Source organism: Barbus barbus (assembly GCF_936440315.1).
Source record: "Barbus barbus genome assembly, chromosome: 45".
In the NCBI taxonomy this organism is placed as follows: domain Eukaryota; kingdom Metazoa; phylum Chordata; class Actinopteri; order Cypriniformes; family Cyprinidae; genus Barbus; species Barbus barbus.
The window spans coordinates 4,031,144-4,055,628 of record NC_136723.1 but is presented as its reverse complement, the minus strand read 5'-3'; the positions used below and the strand labels follow the sequence as shown (position 1 = coordinate 4,055,628).

The following is a 24,485-nucleotide window of genomic DNA, read 5'->3' as shown; positions in this document are numbered from 1 at the left end:
CGGTCATGGGCCATATCCAATCTGTGCCACATAGGAGGAAAAAAATCGGAATTGGGTCACTTGAACCATGCAGTGTAAATGCGGCCTTTAAGTTCCAGCAGGAGGGACAGCATTTGGAGCAGGATGTGGAGGAGTTCCTGAGCGCGATACATCTGGTGAGATGAGCGATTCCATGATTAATGTGTGCTTCTGGATGGGACTAAAAGATGATCATTTGTTTCGATTCCTTACTCCTAATGATTGTCGCAGACCCGTAGTGGATTTTATACATTACATTCTCGATTTAAATGGTTCCAAGTTCCTTGTCGATGTGGAGGATCATCATCCTCCTCACATCCGGAAGCATATGGACTCTCCAGCTCACTACAAGCCAGCTCCCTCCACATGCGGTTCCACTGAGCCCGCTCCCTCAGTACCACCCGCACTTCCCCGAGTTCTCCGAAGCTCCTCCTTAGTCCTCAGCCCAAGTTATTACACAACTACCTTACTACATTCACAAAATTAAAATACTGTCATCATTTACCCTTGAGTTGTTCAAATTATTGTTTGTTTCTTCTGTTGAGCATAAAAGCAGATATTTTGAAGAATGTTAGTAACCACACAGTTGCTGGTACCCACTTCCTCAGTATGTAAAAAAATAAATATACAGTGGAAGGCAATGGATACCAGCAACTGTTTGGTTTACGAACTTTCTTCAAAATCTGCTTTTATGAAATTCCTACAGGTTTGGAACGACAATGAGGGTGAGTAAAACATTTTTTTGTGAACTATGCTTTTAAAAGGGCAATGCCTTTTAAAATATTTAACTATCATAGCTGGTAAATGTACACCAAATGAAACTTACATTTATTAAATTAGCAGATGCTTTTAACCTACAGTAAATGACTTGCATATAAATTAGCTTTTACTATTTTTAGAATATAGCATAATTTCAGGGCAGCGGAGGTTATAATACCAGTATGGCTTATCTGTGTAATCATTTGATCAAACGACCTACAACATGTTTTCTATCATAGCTTTTGACTTTTACTGACATCCTCCAGAGGGGAATCTGTCTGCAAATGAGACGTTCATGTCTGTATTTAAACACTTTATGAGTTCACATTCACATTATCCCCTCAATTTCCAGTTCAAATTCTGAACCGAACAGACCTTTTTCATGTCAATAATCAGATGTCATTCCCTGAAAAAGATAAGATAAATAAATAATATACCTTCAAACAGAGCAAGCCTCGCAAGATGAATTAACCGAATCTGATCTCTGTGAAAATGGATGAAAGTCTTACAAACCAACTAGCCTTGAAGTGGGCTTAATAAATAATTTTATATATATTCAAATCATTGCCGGGCTGAATAAGATTCTCTCAATCCACAGTGTCGGTTATTACAAGAAATATTAACATATTTTGTGTGCATTTATAAAAAGACCTGAAAATGTACCATCTCATCAGCTAAAAGTCATTCTGTAAATTTTCTCATGAAAAGTGGAATATAAAAAAAAATATGGAAAGGAAAAAAGATGAACAGTTATAGAAAAGACCTGGGAGAAAGTGAAAAGACACAGCAGGAAAAGGTTTTTTAATGCCGCAGAGAATGAAAAGTATCAACAGAAGAAACACTCCGATACACTAATAAAACGCAATCATATAGCTCCTGTGCTGGGTCTGGTTAATGTCATGAATTCAAATAATTATGACTTCTTTCAAATCACATCCTCTGTAATGAACCTGATGAAATGACATTTAAAAACAGATTGTTTTTACCTAAGGCACCGAATGGCTTGTAAAAATGAATGAGGCTACTAGTTCTATCTATATCAACATTATTATTTATGGGCATTTAAGGTGGTATTAGAGTAACTACTTTAAGTAAGTAATAGCATATATTACATTATCATTCAAACGATTTGGGTCTGTATTTAATATTTAATTTTATTTATTTTTTTTCAGCAAACAATGCATTACTCAAAAGTAACAGTAAAGACCTTTATTACATTCTGACAGGATTTTTAAAAAAGGGTAATTGCAACTTTGTCACAATTTTCTTTTTTTTTCTTTTCTTTTTTGAAACTTAGAATTGTGGAATTTAAACTTTCTTTTCATCAAAGAACTCCGGTGCTCAAAAAATCTTGAGCATCAAATCAGCATATTAGAATGATTTCTGAAGGATCATGTGACACTGAAGATTTGAGTAATGATGCTGAAAATTCAGCTTTGATCACAGAAATAAATTAAATTTTTACATATATTAAAATAGACAAGAGTCATTTTAAATTGTTAATAAAAATCACAATATTAATGTTTTACTGCATTTTTGATTACAAAAAAAAAAAACTTCCTTCAGAAACATTTAAAAAAACAATCCTACAGTCCCCAAAATTTTAATGGTATAAGTCATCTTCTTAATAAGAAACTGCACCTATGTTTGCTTAAAAACATTTGCTCTAATATCTCTAATTATGTAAATACAATTCCTTACTGTAGTGTTAACTGTTTTGAATGCATTACTTTGCAAAGTAAATATAATAGAACCAAAAAGATATCATATCTGAGTCAAATTAATTTCTAGTTTGTACATCCGAGAAGTACTTAAAATATAGATGTGCCAGGCCTGTTCGCCAAACATCCACTAATGCCCAGACAGATACATCAATACTTCAACATTTACTTGGGTAGGTTTTTATTACTTGTAGAGCTGGTGTGTGTTTTCCTTTTTTTACAGCTTAGATGAGATTTCCAGAACAGCACACTGCATTATATGTGTGATTTGTGGTATGACGTTTTTCCAATTTGACAGAAAATGAAATGAACAATCCTGATGGAATTTTCCTGTGTCCTGATTCTGGTCATCCACATTTTATTTTGTGATACTAAGCGTCAGTGTCCAATATAATCAATGCTATACTGCTGTTGTTCTCACCTGGTTTTGTTCCAGGACACAAGCAACAGAAAACCAAAACTGTTTACCATAAATTATTAAATATTTAACTCTGCCTACATTTCTCCACAACCTGAAATTCATTGCTGAAATACTTGTGAGCATCCACAAGAGGGGGGGGGGGGGGGGGGGGGGGGGGGGGGGTTTTACCTGACCAAGATAAAATAATAAACCCAAACATGTTTTCATGGCAAGTGCAATGTTGTACCAGGTGAGTTACCGAGCAAGTTTACTATTTCAGAAAAGCCACTGGAAAAACGTACCCCTACCTACATTTCTGCAAAACTCTTTTCAACTGGAAACTGCAGTGTAAAAGCATAGGCAGAGTCATTGTTAAATAGAGATGTTTTCCCATGTAATCGAGTTGTAAAAAATGTTATTTATTTTTATTTAGCATTGTTTTTTCAACGGTGTCTATGATCCACAAGTTTAGAACCCTATGCTGTAAAAACAGGTCACAATGGTATTTTCTCTTGACCTACATTAAGCATCAGCACAGCATTAGAAGTTGATGATGCAACCAGTCATGCCTGCTGCTTGGGTCCCCTCTTATCATAAAGTCTGATAGGAGGAGAATGAGAAGATGAGATTTATTACAGCGGCTTGTCAATGAAGGGTCAAAGAGTCACCGCTGAAAGCCCACCTCTCTCATGATGCAGGTCTGCGCTCTGAGTTTAATGCTTTCTGTATGGTAGATTTCATGATGGGGTAATTACCAGGATGGCATTCATTCATTCCACACTTGTTTTTGAATCAATAATAATTAGTGATTTATAGAAATCATCCTGCCTTTAGTTACATTTCATTGCCATTTATCTGAATGACAAGTCATTTGATTTAGACTACAAATTTGCAGTTTCATTAACGAAAATGTCAAATAAAGGAGATGATCTGTGTCCATGAGGTTGGAAAAGCTTTTGATCGGGGTTGGATTATAGACCAGATGAGTAGAAACTCGGGCTTCTGATTGCAAGGAGTTTCCAAAGCCTCAGTCTGCATGACTAAAGACTGCCAAATAAAGCTGAACACCAGCCCTCAGTGCATTAAACTGCAAGCTGACCACTAAGAAACCGGGTCACTCAGTGCATGCAACACAGTTTTTATTGTGGGAATGAAAGTTCAAATATTATCATTTTCAAATATTACAGTTGTAAAAGATTAATGGATTATCTATCTATTTGGTGTAGTCCTTTGTTCTAAAAAAAACTAAACAAACAAATTCCAACATTTTAGTAGAAACTTCATCATCAAATTTTTGTTTTCAAAATATTAGAGAAAAAAAAAATATTTGAAAGTTTTTACGTGAGCTATTTTTCAGTCATTTATTTATTATGGAGCTGTATTCCCTATTGTGGCAAAATATGCTTCTTGAATGGTGACAGTTGGGAAGGTCTTTATTATGTCCTTCAGAATTGATTAAATCATTGCCGTTTGCTATTGTTGTGATCTCATGTGAGTGGCAGGCCTCTGGAAGGAAGGATGCAGCTCATCGAAGAGGAGAAGAGAAGAGAAGAGAAGAGAAGAGAAGAGAAGAGAAGAGAAGAGAAGAGAAGAGAAGAGAAGAGAAGAGAAGAGAAGAGAAGAGAAGAGATTGCAGTGGAAATGAGAAGTTAATTAATTTTTTTTTAAGAGTACTTGCACTGCATTATTCCATAAAATAATCTAAAGTGTATATTTTGATTTCATAGCGACTTTAACATACTGTAGGATAACAGGTCTACCACAGGAGAAATTGGTAGTGGTTAAAAGACTTGGCCAAGACCCTCAAAGGACCATGATCCAGTCCTTAATGCGAGAAAGACTGTATATCTGGACGCACAGGGTTGTAGTTAGATTATACGTTATAATTATTGGCTTTTAATCGTTATCTTGTGATAGTGTTTGTATTTGTGAACCACCTCACAGCAGTAGTGACCAGTTACAGGTTGGTAAAGTAGCTTTCTAGCTAACTACACAGTGTATTTTAAGGTTGACAACCTGAGTTGTCTTGTATATATTCCATATTTTCACGTTTATCTTTACCTAATGTGTATATATTGCTTATTACTGTTTATGTGGTTCAGTAGTGTTTAGTAATTTTTTTTGTGTATGATCCTAATATATTAACTTGGTGTTATTAGGGCAATCTTCTAGCTATATCAGTAATCACAGGATTGTTAGTTTTAAATCTCTGTTAGCTCTGTATTTTGTTTCATCAAAATTGCTCCCCAACTACGTCAGGTGTGTGTTCACAGTGTGTGTGTGTGTGTGTGTGTGTGTGTGTGTGTGTTCACTTATCACTGCTGTGTGTGTGCCCTTGAATGGGTGAAATGCAGAGCACAAATTCCGAGTATGGGATACCATAGAAGCTTTACGATTAAACGTTAAAAGTTTGCGATCTCGATTCAAACACCCATGCAATCTCATTTCTAACTGAAAACGTTTCCCTGTGTCTATTAAGCCTTTGAAAAAGTCTTACCGGAACAAAATCAAATCTGTGTTCCTGCTGCCACTGACATAGAGAGCAGACAGTTACCATGTTTAGGTAAGAAACAGCTTCACAAACAGTCTTTTCAACCCAGTATTATTTATCTTATAGTCATTCATATTATCACAGAAATACTGGGATTGAAGGTCATAGTTCGGATACAAACACTGATGTCTATGGTAGCGATCAAAATAGATCAAGTCATCTTTTGAAAGTAATATTTGTGCCGATTGCATTATTTCGCCACTAGGTGGCAACAAGTAACTGTTAAAAAATGTATTTGTCATTGAATCATTGATTCGCGAGATTTGTTCAAAAACAATACAGTAATGAAACAAGTCAAGTATTTATGAGCGAGTCATTGAATCATTCATTGAAACCACGTTTTCATAAGTTTAATATAAAAAATTGGTGTATTAAATATATCATATTTATCTCTATTTGAGAAAAAAAAAATACTTTCAAAAAATCAAAAAAATTGATTCTCAATTTATCTAGAATCGTGCAGCTCTACCACACGTCCCGTCCTTTCCTTTTCCTTTCCTTTTCCTTTCCTAAATTTGAGTTTTGAAGATGAATGAAGGTCACCTTACAAAGGCCCCCCATCTCCCCTTCCAACAAGTATTGTGTTGTAGACTCGACTCTTGTATCTGTCCTGAAGACCAGAGAGGAAGCTGTTTTTAAAAGGATGGAGCTCTTACTCCATTCTCTGCAAACAGTACATGTACATTATATAAATTTTTGTATGCAAATGCTCTGCCTGGGTAAATCACACACATCTAATTTGTTGCAGGACTGCTCTTGACTGTGTGTTTGTGATAGAAATGTGTTTCAGTTGCTGTCAAATGGTTGCAGTTTAACTGAACCACAGTAATGTCACATTGTTTAAACTGAGCTAACTTTAGTTTTGCTCTGTACTGCTGTGACCCACTGAAGGTGGAGACTGGGAAATTACACCTTTTTCATCCCACTTGAATAACTAACAGCTTTCCTCTCTGCCTTTTTGTTTATAGGTGCTTCTTGGGCATAAATCCAGAGGCAAGCACGAAGTCAAAGATGCAGAGAGGATATATTAACCTGCAAGTCTGTACGCTGATCAGAAAAATAATTGACTTTGAGCGGATGACAGTCTAGTGCATAAGCAGTGTTCCAATGGCAGAACGGACCAACCAGATACTGGCTCTGTGTTACGTTACATGAGGTTATGCAGTAAGATGGTCATGTTCTTATAGTGTTTCTTTGTTCAATGGTGAGAAGCAAAATAAACAATGTAAAATTGATTGTTTTTTTGTGTTTATTTTAATTAATGTCTTCTTAATGCTATAGGTTATTGATGGGTTAACAGATAAAAATGTCAAATTTACAGTATTTTACAATAGTTTTTAAGTGTAAATTAACATCACAGTACTGGCTACAGAGTTGCATTACTATTACAGTTTGCACTGTAATTCTACAGCAGCATACGGTTAAATTGCAGTAATCAGATGGCATTAACTGTAAATTCACAGTTATAGTAATTCTACAGCAGCCTACTGCTAAATCACAGTACTTTGAAAGCCACCAACTGTAACTTTACAGTTAAATACAGTCATTCTACAGCTGCCTACTGCTAAATCACAGTATATGGCTGCAATTCACAATTATTTATTGTAAATAAATACTGTAACTTGCTGTGAAAGTAATGCAACTAGTAGCCTGTGATTTACTGTGAATTTACGGTCAGATTTTTTACAGTGTACGTCAGCCATCAGGTTTTTCTTGTTCATCACTCACCAACAGCACTGTTCTGGTGTCACACTCCTCCTCTTATCCAAGCCAGGATTGTGTCAGTGATAGAACGACAGCACTGCTGATGATTTAAGGGAGAGGCAGAGGTTAGACTTCCTAACAAATCAGAATTATGTTTAGCAAAATTGGTGTTTAACTTCTTTTGGCTGCTTCTACAGATAAAGTGTTGTGAAGCTAGCAAAGGAAAATTGGAGATACTACATATTTTGCCAGCATAAGCATAAACAACATCTGCTTTCCTTGCCAGATTTATTGCCTTTAGCTTGCTCACTGGTGCACTATTCTAGACTTAAATCTGATTTGTATTGTGAAAAGTGCTATGCAAATAAAAATGTAATTGGATGGAGTTATTTTATGTGTTTGCTTTTTTTTCAGAAAAAGCTATATATTGTATGGGTTAGCAGTCATTGTATATTTAATATAATTTAAATGATATGCAAATAAAAATAAATACAGAAACACCGCAAACCTATATTTTAGGTAAACATGCAGTCTCTAATTCCATCAATGTATAGCAGAGGTGTGAGTGCAGCAGTGAAGGGGTTAAACGCACAGCACAGCCAGTGCAATAATCTGCACTATTCCAATGCCACTATGGGAGTTTATCGGAACAATTTCACTGCGCAACATGTTAACTAAGCCATTTAAACGCTCGTTTCTGTTCTAAAATAGTTTGCGAATAAATTATCAACAATTTTTTGAGCTCCGTCACGATTTTACATGATCAAATTCAGGATGGAATGCAGGTTTACATGCAAAAAATGAAAATAAATGGAAAATCTAAGCATTTGTTTCATATCCTTGGACTTCTCTGCGTTGATCTGGAGAATATACGCGCCTTGGGGTTTTTTCCAGTCACTTTGCAATTGAATAGCTGCTAGTTTGGAGAGCGCGTAAAAACAACACCCTCTTAATTATTTCGTACCGGGGATATTTAGTCCATAAACGCTTTTGAGATGAGCAACCAGTGTTTTGAGCCGCGTTGGACATGTGTACTGCTGGCGATCCCTCAGAAGCCTGTTGGAGAGGAGCGCAACTTTCCTGCGTCTAAGAGATTCACCGGTGATCCATCATCTCCCCAGCGCTGTGCAGGAACCACCGGGCGCGCAGGTGGACGCGGATCCCGTCGTTTCCAGAGCTTAACCGAGGCTTGTTTGGAGTAATGCCGGGTTCTTGGATCTGGGGTGCGCTGGGCAGGTTGGTGTGGCTCTCCTTACTTGCGCCAAGCGCTTTGATAATGCTCCTCGTTCCCTCGGCATCTCTGGCGCATCCACAGCCATGTCAGATTCTGAAGAGGATCGGACACACGGTGAGAGTCGGAGCTCTGCACCTGCAGCCTCGAGTGTTCAGGCTGGATTCCCGCAAAGGGACAGATCCGGACTGGGAAGCAGACAGAGAAACGTGGGAAGAGTGGGACACGATAACCCAAAGTGGGCACGGGCAAGGCTGGAGGGGTCTCAGGACTAAAAGCTTAGCGAATAACCCCCACAAGGCCTCCAAAAGTAAAACCGCACTCAAACAAGTGGGTACGGACGCTGTGTTTCTACCTCGAGAGACTGTTATACTCGCTACAGAGAGCCTCAATCGAGTGGCGGGGCTTTTACCCTACAACCTCACCCTTGAGATAGTCATGGCCGTGGAAGCAGGACTTGGAGAATTACCTGCTTTCTCCTTCTCCTCATCATCTACACCTGCCTGCGCCGATCCCGTATCGTTCCTGCAAAGTGTTTGCCACACTGTCATCGTGCAAGGAGTTTCTTCCATCATCGCGTTCCCACAAAACAGGGATGAACTGGTGAAGTTGGAATTTATCGCCACGACGCTACAGATTCCAGTCATCAGCGTCGTCCAGAGCGAATTCAAACGCCAGAGTCAGGTGCGTTTATTTTTTTTTTTTTTTTAGTTTACATATATTGGTCTGCATATAGCCGCATATAGTTTCTGGAGCTCCGTTTCTTTCATTTAGACATGTTAACAATGTTGAGGGACTGCACTATACACGTACAATTAGAGGACACATGTTGAAATGTTTGGAACTGAATTGGATTGGAAGCATGTATGAATTGTTTAGTTATTTTAGGGTTTTGGATTATAAACAATAGTCTATGATGGCGCACACTGTGCGACCTCCTGCTTCTCAAAAAAAAAAAGTATTTTCCCTTGTGATAGGCATGTGTCAGCATGTCAGATACACAAATAATGTGTAGTTTATCAAATATATACTACAAATGTTGACAATATCTCAAATTAAGAATGAGCTGAGAATACAGAATGATTTTAAACTGCTTATGAACAACCACAATTGAATTGTCACTTTCATCAGACACTAAATTTAACAAAAATAATTATATATTAATGTTTTTCTTTTTAAAATGAGCATATTACATTTCATATTGCATGCGTTTCTTAAGTTTAAAATCCGTTATGTTATGACTTAAAAATTAAAATCGTATATTTTTAAGTTGCAGTCTGATGGTGTTAGGGGGTGTTAGTCATAGTGTAGTATATTTTTATAAACCGGTAAGTAATAAAATTGTTAAAAAACTAACTAAATGTGTTGTTGTTGAACATGATTTAATCCCACGCTCTTAAAAATATAGGTTATTTATTGTTATAATTTCCAAGAAGAACAATTAACATTAATGGAATCTTTCCATTGCATATAGTGGAAGAAGAAGGTTCTTGAGATTATTAAAATAAAATAAAAAAATGAAAGAAAGAACATTTAAGAAGATGTTCTTTGAGTAACCAAAAAATGGTTATTTAATAGCATCACTGCAGAAACCTCCTTTTGGAGGCTTTAGTTTTTAAGCTCATATTTAGTGCATACATCATAAATTCAGTGCTATTTATTAGTAAAATTGATGTTTTAATGACTGGTATCAAATGTTCACTATATATTTGCCTATGTGTAAATCTAACTAGTACTGAAGGTGGCTGGTGTCAGTTTGGGGTGGAATTGCTTTTTTGAAATGGAATTGGAAATTTGTCATGACACCTGGTGGATCAGCCTAAACCACAAATAAAACAGCTATTTAAATGGTGACACACAGTGTCTGTTAAAAATGCATTTTGTTGAGCCCCTTGAGGACTGAGCTGTTTGATATCTGATCTTTTGAAGTTAGCACCATCTTCTGGTCAGGTCTTTATTGACATGGATCATGTAAGATTTATCAGATTTCTCTATGAGGTCAGAATCTGTGTCTGTCATCTGTCCAAATAGCAATTAGTCTCTCAATGTGCTCGTTACTGAACCTTTCTGATTTCTGTCAGAACAGGAATTGTGCTCACAGATGGTGGATAACAAAACTCAAAGTTTTCAACACAAAGGTTTCTGGGACCATTGCCATCACAGATTCCTTGATCTTTATATTTGGTTCTTCTCAATACTTAAATCTTAAGTAAAATCAGACGTTACATAAACAGAGATTTGTAGGTATGGTGAAATATGATAAAACCCTTTCAATTTATTTGATTGTATATCATTAAATACTGGATGGATGGAAATAAGGAAGGAAGGAAGGAAGGAAAAAAAGTCTACAGTTTGATTACGATTATTGCCTATTTATTAAAACATCAGCAGCAAAACAGCCCAAAGGGAAAATCCTTGTCAAGATTTTGCAAAAACATAAATGAACACAGAAAGGCCATTAAGAGTTTAATGTGTAATTCAATTAGGGATGCAATATCATTTTTATAGTACATTTGAGTGAAACTTTTCATTTTGGAGTTGTGTGTTTAATAGTTTAATGAATTGTATGAATAGTTAAAAGTTAGTTCTATTCCTGAATCTAAATATTTAGTTTTTCCAAATTTATGAACATTTTGGTCTTATTTTGCCCATCTGTTATGAAGAAGGTAACAGTAATAATTTCCAATGTAACACAGGCGACAATTAGATTTCTATATTATTAAAGACCATTACAACAACTATATTATTTCACATCATTGGTGGTTTCATCATTTATCATTCCCAATTCCTTCAGGGATATTTTGAAGTTTTCAAGGTTATGAGAAGACAAACCAAAAGTCCATCAAGCCACTCTCCATAGGCCTGAAGAACTGGGGTGTATCAAATCACCCATCTTTACCCATTCATCTTCAAAGCTGCTGGAAACGCGCATAATTGTATCACCCTCCAGTGCTTTTTTTTATGACACAGCAGTAATATCTGGCTGTATCCCAGCTTGCAAATCATCTAATGACACGGGCTCCTTCAAGATAAAACATACTCGGGATGATGTAGCCACTCAAAACCTCTTAACTTGTTAGTCGTACTTATTACTCTCCCACCAGTTAGGCAAATTTGCGAATTTTGTTTAGACATCTTGAGATAAATCCCTGGAAAGTTTTTCCTTAATCTATTCTGATTAACCTGTTTTCTGCCATCACATAAATGCAGCCCCAGGGGAAATTAAATGCTCGGCTAAACATTTCGTCTGGCAGTGTCTATTAAGGACTTGATTTCCTAAGCAGGACAATGTCATGTTATTAAATCATCAAAACATTGAGATCCCAGACCTCACGTAATTAATGTTTCTGGATGTCCTTAGTGGGCAACGTTTAGATGATCATTCCATATTTGAAATACTCTACATCAGGGGTGTCAATCTCCTGGAGGGCCGCAGCCCTGCAGAGTTTAGTTCCAACCCTGCTCCAACACACAAACCAAGTAGCTTTCAAATAAGCCTGAAGGATGTGATTAGCTGGATCGGGTGTGTTTAATTAGAGTTGGAGCTAAACTCTGCAGGGCTGTGGCCCTCAAGGAATTGAGTTTGACACCCCTGCTCTACATCCATATGTTGATGGGAATGCCCGAGACTAAACAAAGTCCTGGCCAGGGTTGCCAGGTCTGTGTAACAAAACTACTCAAAACTACTAACTGCTAGCCCAATTGCATTCCTGCTTTCAGGGGTTCCACCTCAGTCTAAATCACATATCAACCCACGGTAACAAAAGACAGACTTGGCAACACTGTTCCTGGTCATGCTAATACCCATCATCAAGTAACAGGAAAATCAAACAATAACTCAAACAATTGACCTATATTTCCTAACATTTAAAAAATAAGCAGATCATTGTGGATGATTATGTGCGTTTTGTCTTTGGACAGAGCAACATGATGCAGTCAAATGCAATTATCAAATGCTAGTTCAAAGCGTTTGAAGATGCTAATTGAACAGATAAACCAAAAAGGCCTGACTTGACTATTTTCAGAGGATTCGTGAACTGTCAAATGTGTTGAACTAGTTTGAGATTCTAAAATAGATGCATTTCTATGTCCATGCATCATAAATGGAACCAGAGTGCGCATAAAGTAATTGTTTTCAGAAGCAAATAATTGCACACTTGGACATCATGTTGGAAATCTTAATGTTTGTTTTCCTCAGAGGAGAATCTGCTTTAGACACTCAATCTGCAAACAGAAGGAGGCTGTCCATCAAATCGTGTATTTACGATAAATATCTGTTGGGCTTAAAACTCACACCTTCCCTCTGTTTGGCAGACAGGAAGAGATGTGTAAAATCAACTAGATGGAGAATTGCCTGAAAGAGTAGTTGACCAATCTGTCTTAAGAAAGTGCTGTATAATTAGGCTGGCTTTAGATTCACCTGAGCCCAAGCTGTTGTGTTTTGATGTTTCTTAGACTTGAATGCAGAATTCTTAAGATGTATTTTTAAAAGTAGGACTAGTTTTAACTTGACATGCAGTCTTAAAAATGCTAAATACAACTCGATGGCCTAAAAAGGCCACCTGCATGTATTAAAAGATCAATTCACAGCATGTGGTAATAAATACCGTAATTACTATAGATGACGACCTGAATGGTTTAGTCTGGTCAGTTCATGTCTTTGGACTAAGAATTATTACTAACAAAATGAATCTTTATATATTATTTAAAGGTGCCATAGAATGGAAAACTGTGTTTACCTTGGCATAGTTGAATAATAAGAGTTCTGTTCATGGAAATGACATATCGTGAGCCTCAAACACCATTGTTTCCTCCTTATGTAAATCTAGTGAATGCAAAAGACCACTGAAAAATACGCGAATCAGAACATAACACCGACTGTGACATTACAGTCGGGATCACTAATAGTTACGCCCCCAACATTTGCATATACCCGCCCATGTTCTATGCCAGCTGCCAGCCGAATCATCAGAAGTTCTGCAGGTATTGTGAAGAAACAAGCGAGGACAACAGCGAAAATGGCAGATCATGGAAATAAATGTTATGTTCCAGGCTTTGCAGGGGATATGAAGTGCAGGGATGGGTTGGTGTCTGTATCCAGAAAGGCACGGAAAGCAAATAACGCATTCTAATAAAATTACGCGAGCCACTAAAGGGACATGGTTAGCTTCTTGCTAGCGGTAGCCTGTTACATTACAGTACATAAGATTTCACTTACCACATAAACAGAGTAAGGAGAGATGACTGATGATGATAGTGAATGATTTACAGATCCTGAGCACCACTGACAAGCATCTGATCTTGTAAAATGTGTGGTAAGTTCTTCTGCTCCATAGTATAAACAGAGTAGGTGCGATCGCGAATCTCGAAAGTGAAAGTAAAAAGCAATTGTGCATTTGAAAGCAGTTTCAATGCCCAGCATATTAATAGCGGCTCCCTAATGCCCGCATTTTATTTACAGTATAATTACCCAATGATACAACTGAGCGAGAAAGTATTGAAATATATATTTCCCCTGTGTTTCCTTCCTGTGAAACAGCCAATCAGAGCAGAGCTCAACATTATTATTCATGACCCTTCCATATAAGGTTATAACCATTATAACCATATAACCATTTAATTCTAGGGAGAAATCCTAGGGTTGTACATGGACATGTTTCTGGAGAATTTTTGCCCTTACCTAAGCCACATACCTTCTATGTAGATATCAGAGAACAATTTAAATATTATATCAATGCATTCTATGCCACATTTAAGGTACGAAAAAACAAGTAATAGTCATTGTGCAAATGGCTTATTAAAGTTTTATTTAGCAGGTTTACAAGTTGTAATTACAAGTTCTGTGAGGACGTAAACACTTTTCACAAGTTATGTTATAATGATATTTAAAATGTTATGCCAGTTATGCGTTATAAAACAGCCATGAATCATGATTTGATTCTTGATGAGCTAACGTTGAAATTACCAGTTAACTAGTTGGATGATTGAGCAGCAAGATCCATAGCATTGTACATCCATCTCTTTGCAATGATAACTACATTTGTTTCTTCCCAACAGAACTCACTTCATTTCCAGATGGCCATGCAAAACCCTCAAACCTCTCAAGCAGATCTTATCTTCTCCCTGATGTCCATGAATAACTGGTTTGATGTCAGTCTGGTGATGTGTCAACAGATTAATATTTCAGACTTTGTTGTCTTGCTCCATAACAACTCCAAATTTCATCTGGGGACAGTTCTCAAGATATCCACCAATGGCAGCTCCAAAAGTGACTTTCAAATGTCCCTGCAAGTTCAACTGGAGTCCATCAAGGACTCGACATCTACTATAGTGACCTTTGGATGTGACATCAGGGATATAAGGAGAATCTTTACAACCATTGCAAAGTTTAGTCTAATTCTTCCCGATTACCATTGGATTATAGGAGACTCACAGAATGTGGAGGAATTACGGACAGAGGGGCTGCCCATGGGTCTTCTTGCACATGGTGGCATGGGTGAGCCCTCGCTGGATCATTACGTCCAGGATGCTTTGGAGCTGGTGGCACGAGCGGTAGGATTGGCTGCCACTGTGTCTCCAGAACTGGCGCTGATTCCTGGCATCACAAACTGCCTGGCAAGACTTGAGATTAAAAATCTCACATCAGGAATCTTTCTTTCCAGGTATTTTATTTGATGCACTGGCTTGATATTTCATAATATTTGTGATATTTCGTAATAGTTGTTTAAATGGCATCACATGCTCCAAATGTGAAGGCTGCAACCAGAAATACACTTCTAAAATGCACTCTTAAAATTTTTTTTTTTTTTTTTTTTTAGCATACGTGGTTCCATAAAGAATCTCTCTTTCAAACCCATTGACACCAATTAGACACAACGGGCACTGCACTGTTCTTCTCATCTGGTGTGCATTTTTAAGCATTTTCACAAAACTTTCATGGCCCCCACAGAACATTTTGTTGTATGAATATCTGAACATACAATATGTTAAAATAAAGAACAGGACCTCTGCTTTTAAACAAAGCAAAACGTTTTATTCAAGCTTCATGCTTTTTTTTTTTTTTTTTTTTTTACTATTTATACGTGGGTGTTTCATAAAAAAAGCTACATTTTGAACAAAAAGCTGAGAAAATCATGATTTTGTCAAAGACTTCATCTAGATCAGATTCAGAATTACATCAACTTCCTCAAAGCTTCACAGTCCTAAACCACTTCCTGGGATGACATTTAAACGTTAGGCAGTTTTTATTTATAACCTGTTTAATGCTTGATGATCACATTAATTTAAATATACATCTGCTTACATTCCGTTTCATTTCAAATGCTGCCTTAGAAGGCAGTAGACAACAAGGTAGAAACTGAGCTACTCTCGCAATTTCCACCAGCCTTTCAGGAAGGTTAGTTTTCACATGATGTAGACAATACTGAACAAAAATCACATTAAAAAAAACTTTGACAGAAAAAAAAACATGACGTCCGAATTATATAGTGACTTCTGAAGATCTGAACCTGTGACTATATACTGCACGTCTGCATATTCTATAAGGATTATCCTCTTCATCCACAGTCAAGAGGGGCTTTTTCTGAATATGTCAACAGAATTGAGCAAAAAGCAAACAAAGCATTCTCGCAGTGAGCAAGAAAAGGCTGTGGTTAGTGCTATGAAAAGCAGTAGGACACAACATTAGCCTGGTGGCAAACACACTCAGGGAGACAGAGTGTTTTCTCCAACACTGCACTGTCAGGAAGCAACTCCGCCAACTTCCAATCAAACTACCTCGGGGCTTAAATTTCACAAGCTCAGCACTCCTATCATTACTGATTTAAAAGAGTTAATATAAATAGTATTTATATGCCACAAAGCAATAAGGATCTTTAAAAAACTGTCAAAAACAGCAATTTTACTGCTTGTAATAGAAAAGCTCCATCAACTATGGTCAACTGCGGTCATGCTACTGCGAATGTGGCATGAATGTCAGTACACTCTCAGACAAAAAAAGGTACAAAAGCTGCCTTATTTACCCCGAAAGGTACATATTAATAACTAATGGGTTCATATTAATATGTAAAGTGTACATATTTGTACCTTTTTAAAAGGGTACAACCCCAGTGACAGATTTTGTACTTTTCTTCCTGAGAGTGTAGCACCATTTAATTTTTAGTTAGCTATTTACACAGTGTAAAAAGTGTAAACTGTGGTAGATACTGTACAGTTTTGTCTTGTTTTAGAGTAATATGCACTGATGAATAGCACAAAGTAAAGGTCCATTCAAACCAAGAATAATAACTACTGTATAATGATAACTATATTAGCGTTCACACCAATGCACGATAACATTCTGTTTAGTATGGGTGCGTTGCAATTTTATCGTCTGCTGCTTTAAATGCTTGAGCTCTTTAAAGTCAGGTGGATTCTGATTGGTTGGGGAAAAAAAATATTCTGAAAGTGAATGATACTGTTTTTCTGTGTTGTTATCTTTCAAGCTGAGGTGAGGAATTCCCTATTCTCGAATAATTTGCACAATTATTTACACTTTATAGTTATCATCCTTGATGTGTATATAGTTATCATCCTAGGTTCATTTCGCTTTGACGTTGCATTTGTCAGAATTAGATTGGATGACTGTCTATGGATTGGATTGATATATGATTTTCTCTTAATTCTTAGATACATGGCCAGCACGTCTTTCGACGGCCTGAGCGGCTACGTCAATGTTCAAGAGGAATCGACCATCATCTCTGAAAGCCATCACTTCATCTGGAATCTCCAGCACGACCCAATAGGCAAGCCCATGTGGACACGCCTCGGCAGCTGGAAGCAAGGCAAAGTGGTTATGGATTACGCCGTTTGGCCTAATAAGAGACAGTTTCAGCCAGGAATGGACTGGCGGCATTCCTCGCGCCTACACTTGCGCGTCGTCACCCTGGTAGAGCATCCGTTTGTCTTCACTAGAGATGTTGATGAAGAAGGCCTATGTCCGGCTGGCCAGCTGTGCCTTGACCCCTTAACAAATGACACAGCCTTATTGGAAAGCCTTTTTCAGGGTTTGCAAGGTGCCAACGACAGCGTCCCCATGGAGTTTAAAAAATGTTGTTATGGATATTGCATTGATCTATTGGAGAAGCTGGCGGAGGACATGGGGTTTAAATTTGACCTCTATATCGTGGGAGATGGTAAATATGGAGCTTACAAGAATGGTCGCTGGACGGGGTTGGTCGGAGACCTCATGAGCGGAGCGGCACATCTGGCCGTCACTTCCTTTAGCATCAACTCAGCTCGCAGTCAGGTAATTGACTTTACCAGCCCCTTCTTCTCCACCAGTCTGGGAATCCTCGTCAGGACTAGGGATACCGCCGCTCCCATCGGCGCCTTCATGTGGCCCCTGCACTGGAGTATGTGGCTGGGAATATTTGTGTCTTTACACGTGACGGCCGTGTTCCTGACCTTGTACGAGTGGATAAGCCCATTCGGCATGACTCCGAGGGGAAGGAACAGGGATCGGGTCTTTTCTTTCTCCTCTGCGCTGAACGTTTGCTACGCAATCTTATTTGGCAGGACTGCCGCCATTAAGCCGCCAAAGTGTTGGACCGGCAGACTCCTCATGAACCTCTGGGCCATATTCTGTTTGTTCTGCCTGTCAACGTACACGGCTAATCTCGCCGCTGTCATGGTTGGTGAGAAAACCTACGAGCAACTCTCAGGTATACATGATCCCAAGGTAAGAGCAACTTGCGTTTTTTCATTTTCAAATTATGTTAAAATAACTGGCAGGCTTAGAGGTTGCAAATATACTTCCTCGTTGATGAAACCGGTCCTCTTGCTTCTCAAGCTCCACCATCCATCACAAGGTTTCCGCTTCGGAACTGTTCGGGAGAGCAGTGCTGAGGACTATGTGAAAAAAAGCTTCCCGGAGATGCATGAATACATGAGGCGATATAATGTCCCTACAACCCCTGATGGGATTGATCATCTTAAGTAAGTCATAATCGTTATTGCAAAGTGGCATCGATCATTGAAGCTGCACTAATTTACTGGATGCCCTCTACCATGTCCTTCTTAGATGGCTTTGGCCTTATTGCAGTGTCGTGCAAATCCATGTGGTTTCACTGTACAAGACTTTGAATTAATGGACAATGTTTGACAAATGTTTAGACTGTGTTGAAAACACACATTCTTACTGATTGAATGATCTGGGTGGCTACAAAGCACACATTCTACATGCAGAAAAAAATTGCTAACTGCATTGCTGGAATGTCTGATAATACACGCAAAACATATATTCATTCATTGCAAAGTATACATTCTAAATATCAAGCAATACATATGTAACAATTTTCTAAATGCGAAATGTCAGATGTTTAAATATATTTCCATAAATATATGTAATCATTTATTTTCAATTTTTTTTTTAAATATATATTTTGCATTTACTCAATTAATTGTATTGCCCATTTTGTAATATATTTTGACATTTAAATGTTTATATATATTTATATATTTAATATACATATATTTAGCATTTATTTATTTATTTACATTGTACTGTTTACAAATGTTTATATGTATTGACATATGGAAATCAAAACAACAGAGATGTGGTCGAGAACAACAATCCATGTTGGGGAAGTAAGCACGTCATTTCTGTTATGCGGTACCTCTTGAACCCTTAAAATAAAATAGAAAAGTAGGATTGTGCTGTAATGTAGGGAAGTATTTTTTGACAGCTAAAGTTGTTGCTGTTGCTTATTGATGGATGGACAGAATGGAAAATATAGGACATGGAAAACAAAGGCAACCTGATCATGAGTAAAAAATAAAATAAAAAAGGTTTTGATTGTTGGTTTTTTATTGATTGTTGGTTTTTTATTTATTTATTTATTATAGAAATTAAGGACCCCAAAAAAATAGAATTAGGATACTACTTATTTTTAATAATTGTAGAAATGACCCAAGAACATAAGCTAGTGCCAAGAGTCTCCAGATGTCACTTGAGTGTTCGACAGGCCACGCTTAACTAAATTTAGAAGAGGTTTTCCTCCTTTCATATCCTCTGTTGCAAGTCTGAAACTCCTCTTTTGAGTGTCCACAACCTTCGGGACATGATTTGATGCAGTCCTCAAATCAGACCGCATACTCCAAAATATTTCCACAGTGTATAATTCCTTCAAGCAGGGCAGAATGAATAGATTTCAGGAGAAGTAGATGAAATTTGCAATATTTTCCTAAGAAGGTTAGCCAGGTCTCTCTTTTTGCACATGTTTTTTGCAAGATAACATACTTTTTGAATCGCATAGGATAAACAAGAATGTAACTGCTAGTAGTAAATTGGCCTTCTGTGTTCCCTTCCGCAAGTGTGTAGGTGTCAAAATATCAAAACCAATTTAAAAATTCATATTGTGACTACTTTATATCCCCATAGACAAAGGCCCGGTTTCACAAACGGGGCTTAGCTTAAGCCAGGACTAGGCCTTAGTTAAATTAAGATATTTAAGCAACTTTTACAACAATGCCTTAGAACATTAAGGTGTTGATCTTGACACAAAACAATGACACTGACATATTTTAAGATATGTCAGAGCAAGATATTTTCAGTTGAGACCGCTCAAACATGCATTTTAGACTGGGACTAGCTTAAGCCTTGTCTGTGAAACCTGGGAAAAATGTCTGAATGCAGCAAATATATGTGTCATTATATAATAGCAAACTGTTTGATGCCATTTCAGGGATGATCCCCAAAAGCTGGATGCTTTTATAATGGACAAAGCACTTTTAGACTATGAAGTGTCTATTGATGCAGACTGCAAGATGCTGACAGTGGGAAAGCCTTTTGCGATTGAAGGCCAGTAAATAAATGTTTCTCAGTTGTTATTGTTTCTAAGTTATGGAGTGAATGAACTAATGTACACATGCTGATAAAAAAATATATATATTTCCCATCCATCCACAGGCTATGGCATTGGGCTCAAACAGAACTCTCCTCTGACCTCAAATATCTCTGAGCTAGTCAGTCAGTACAAATCTGATGGATTTATGGACACGCTGCATGATAAGTGGTATAAGGTGGTACCCTGTGGTAAAAGAAGCTTCGCAGTCACAGAGGTGAGTCTGATACAAACTCAAAAATCAGAGATGCTATCATTTTGATGATGTTCACTCAAGAAAGTGGATATCTAAATGGTATGATTACACATTTCCTTTCAAATCAGGAGTGGCACTTATAGAAGGCCTAACAACATTTTAAAATTAATTGATTTTTAAGTGGCCGTTCAGACAGAACAAATTTTTCCATTACAGTGCACTACTTTTCCATTGTTTTTATATGTAAACATGCTCCACGGACATGTACTGTATGACTGGTGCGCTCACATCTTTTGCAGTGTCTTGCACATGGGTGCCACGTTTTTAAGATGCCGTGTCATGAATTTCTAATTTTAGCACCGCTCGTTAATGTCAGTTCCAGAACCATGGACCAATCAGAAGACCCTGGAGGCAGGGCAAGCACTGGAAGCTTTTGTTTACAGTAACAAGCTACACTTAAAAAAATAATAATAATTTTAGAGCGCTGTCTCACATTTTAGATGCAAAGATATGTTCTGTGTGAACAGCCCCTATATATATATATATATATATTTTTTTTTTTTTATCTATATTATTATTATTATTAATATAAATGTCTTTATTGTCATTTTTTGTCAATTGAATGTGTCCTTGTTTTTTAAAAAAAAAAAGAAAAGAAAAAGTGTACAAACCCAACTTTTGAACTGAGAGAGTATTATATTGTTTTATATATTTTGTACACACACACACACACAGAGACTAACTTGTTCCACGTCACTTTAAATACAGCTACTTTTAAACATAACTTTTACATTCAAAACAAAATTTAATTATAATGAGAAGTCACTCCATTAATTTGCTTCCTTTTTTCAGATCTCACTTTCATCGTCATTTACTAACCCATTCTATCATTCTAATCATGCATTATTTTCTATCTTCATTCACAAATGCTTTGTTTGCTTATTCAATTGAGTTAGGGATTTGAGAGTTCTGGTGAAGAGGAACGTTTTCAGAGGATAATTCTTATGATTTGTTCCTCATCGAAGACTTGAAATAGACTGCACAAGTCATTCAAACTACTTCTGTGATGGTTTAATGGTGCTAATCTTTCTTTGCCATTAAAAATGTCTACTTATATAGACATCTCATTTTATGTCTTACAGAATAAACTAAACAGTATGGACTTATATGGAACGAGAGTGGGGGAAAATTATTTGATCCTCTGCTAATGTTGTGTGTTTGCCCACTGACAAAGAAATGATCAGTCTATAATTTTAATGGTAGGTTTATTTGAACAGTGAGAGACAAAATAACAACAAAAAAATCCAGAAAAACGCATTTCAAAAAAGTTAGAAATTGATTTGCATTTTAATGAGTGAAATAAGTATTTGATCACCTATCAATCAGCAAGATTTTCGGCTCCCAGGTGTCTTTTATACACTGAGATTAGGAGCACTCTCTTAAAGGGAAAGATACCTGTCCACAGAAGTAATCAATCAATCAGATTCCAAACTCTCCATCATGGCCAAGACCAAAGAGCTGTCCAAGGATGTCAAGGACAAGATTGTAGACCTGGACACAAGGCTGGAATGAGCTACAAGACCATCGCCAAGCAGCTTGGTGAGAAGGTGACAACAGTCGGTGCGAATATTCTCACATGGAAGCACTGGCTGTGCTGATTAAAATCTAGCGGGTCTGTTGTGTCTCGTGTTGCAAGTTCAATGACGCAGGTAGTGACGATTCTCTCCGGCCAATCAGTGATCAGCAGAGTTTACAAGTCACATCTTGGTAATGCTATGGCTCGCTTGGAACCTCAGCCAAGGTGGTACTGAAAAAAGTACCAGGTACTGTACCCAGTGGAAAACCCCCCAAAAGTGAACCGTATCGTGCCGTACCATGCAGTGGAAAAGCACCATAAGTTCCTGGAGTGGCCTAGCCAGTCTCCAGACCTTAATCCCATAGAAAATCTGTGGATGGAGCTGAAGGTTCGAGTTGCCAAACGTCAGCCTCGAAACCTTAATGACTTGGAGAGGATCTGCAAAGAGGAGTGGGTTAAAATCCCTCCTGAGATGTGTGCAAACCTGGTGGCCAACTACAAGAAACGTCTGACCTCTGTGATTGCCAACAAGGGTTTTGCCACCAAGTACTAAGTCATGTTTTGCAAAGGGGTCAAATACTTATTTCACTCATTAAAATGCAAATCAATTTATAACTTTTTTTAAATGCGTTTTTCTGGATTTTTTGTTGTTGTTCTCTCACGGTTCAAATAAACCTACCATTAAAATTATAGACTGATCATTTCTTTGTCAGTGGGCAAATGTACAAAATCAGCAGGGGATCAAATATTTAATTCCCACACTGTAAATACTGACAAAATTTCATTTATGGCTGAACTATTCGTCTTTTCTAACCTTGACTTTCTGCTGTCATCCTCAGACATTACAGATGGGGATAAAGCACTTCTCAGGGTTATTTGTCATGTTGTGCGTTGGAGTGGCCCTGTCTCTGCTCACCACACTGGGTGAACACATCGTCCATCGCTGGCTGATACCCAGAATGCAGCAGTCGTCACAGCATAAGTACTGGCTCCACACCAGTCAAGTAAGTTAATTTGCACAATTCCACGCTAGTTTTATCACACATAATTACGTGTCATCTTGGTGACACGTTGTAGCATTAAAGGAAAGCTTTGCTCATTACTCACTTTGTAATTCTCAACACCACTTTTCTTTAATAACACTTAATTTAATTGTTTTTTTTTTCAGAGATTACATCGAGCACTTAACCCGACTTTCAAAGAAGACAAATTACAGACGGTTGCAAAACCGGAGAAAAGGTAAACTGCTTCCATAACAAATGAGCTTTTAAATAATGTCTAGCATTCAAGCAACGTTGAATTGAAGTGCTAATGTAGTGTCATTCTCAGGAAACTTTGCTATTTCAAAGCATTATAAAAATGAAATCTAAATGGATTGATCTTTCTGACATCATATGAATAAAATTTTTTTTAGTTTATTTCAGCTTTATTTTAATTAAATTAAAATAATTTTTCATGCAGTTATAATGAGCAGGAACTTTCAAGCTTCAAAAATGACATAAATCACCATAAAAGTAGCATGTCTTTTAAAGTCATTATTTGTTGATCTTTGTCAGACTAGTTTTGTGAAACAGATCAGGCAGTTAATTTAAGATTTGACTTACAAGAACACTAAATTCATGACGGCTGCATCCCTAATGAACGTGCCAAGGAAATCTAGGTTAGATGTGAAGATTTTAAGCTATCATATGGCATCAGAACACTTGGTATTAATACACAAATAAAAACAGAACAGTTTTGTTGCATATGCATGGAAAATACCAGTCAAAATATCTCTTTTTGTATCGAACAGAAGAAAGTCCTTATAAACAATGCTTGTCATTACAGGAACAACTATAACTTTCCATGGCATACTTCCTAAAATTCTGTTTATATACTGATAATGTGGTATCGTTCTTGTCCCGATTAAGCTGCAATGTTGGAAACAACCAACGAATGCCGTGGAACTCTTTGGGATCCTCCAGCTGCAACAGACGGAAACTGTCCAATCAAGAGGGACAACAAAATGACCTGGAATGTTGTCACTGTAAAGAGCTGCTGTCCCCACAGGACAAGAGTCAGCTTCCGTTACAGGCCACATCCAATGGAAGAACCGACTTGCTGGGCCTTTCCCAGAACCCCATAGTACAGGAACTGACTGACCTGGAAACACAAATTCAGCTTATCAAAAAGCAACTACAGCTTGCCATGAAGAAGAAAAAAGAGCTGGAACAGTATCAGAAGACAAAGACTTCAACGGAGTCCTAGACTCGTGGGAGATTTGGCTGGAGTTTTATGGGTTACATTGTTCAAAGGCTTGGACCTACTGGTTGATTATTTCAATTGCGGCTCCTAAGGGAAGCAAGACTTTCTCTGCACATTTTCTGAAGCCCTTTTTTTTTTTTTTTGATTTCTCATTGAACTGAACTTGAAAAAAAGGACAGAAGAGAAGAAATGAAGTCGGATAT

General features: G+C 37.4%; 1 protein-coding gene across 1 annotated transcript; it reads left to right on the top strand.

Moving 5' to 3' along the window:
* Window positions 1-8,354: 8,354 nt before the first annotated feature.
* Window positions 8,355-24,285, top strand: LOC306864406 (glutamate receptor ionotropic, NMDA 3A-like; the record flags this gene model as incomplete). The annotated part of the gene is made up of 9 exons (XM_079408416.1): window positions 8,355-9,068; window positions 14,442-15,046; window positions 17,052-18,102; window positions 18,214-18,359; window positions 20,108-20,223; window positions 20,332-20,483; window positions 22,878-23,042; window positions 23,207-23,277; window positions 23,949-24,285. The coding sequence occupies 9 exons, from the start codon at window positions 8,355-8,357 to the stop codon at window positions 24,283-24,285; spliced, it is 3,357 nt and encodes a 1,118-aa protein (XP_079264542.1).
* Between the last annotated feature and the right edge of the window lie 200 nt (window positions 24,286-24,485).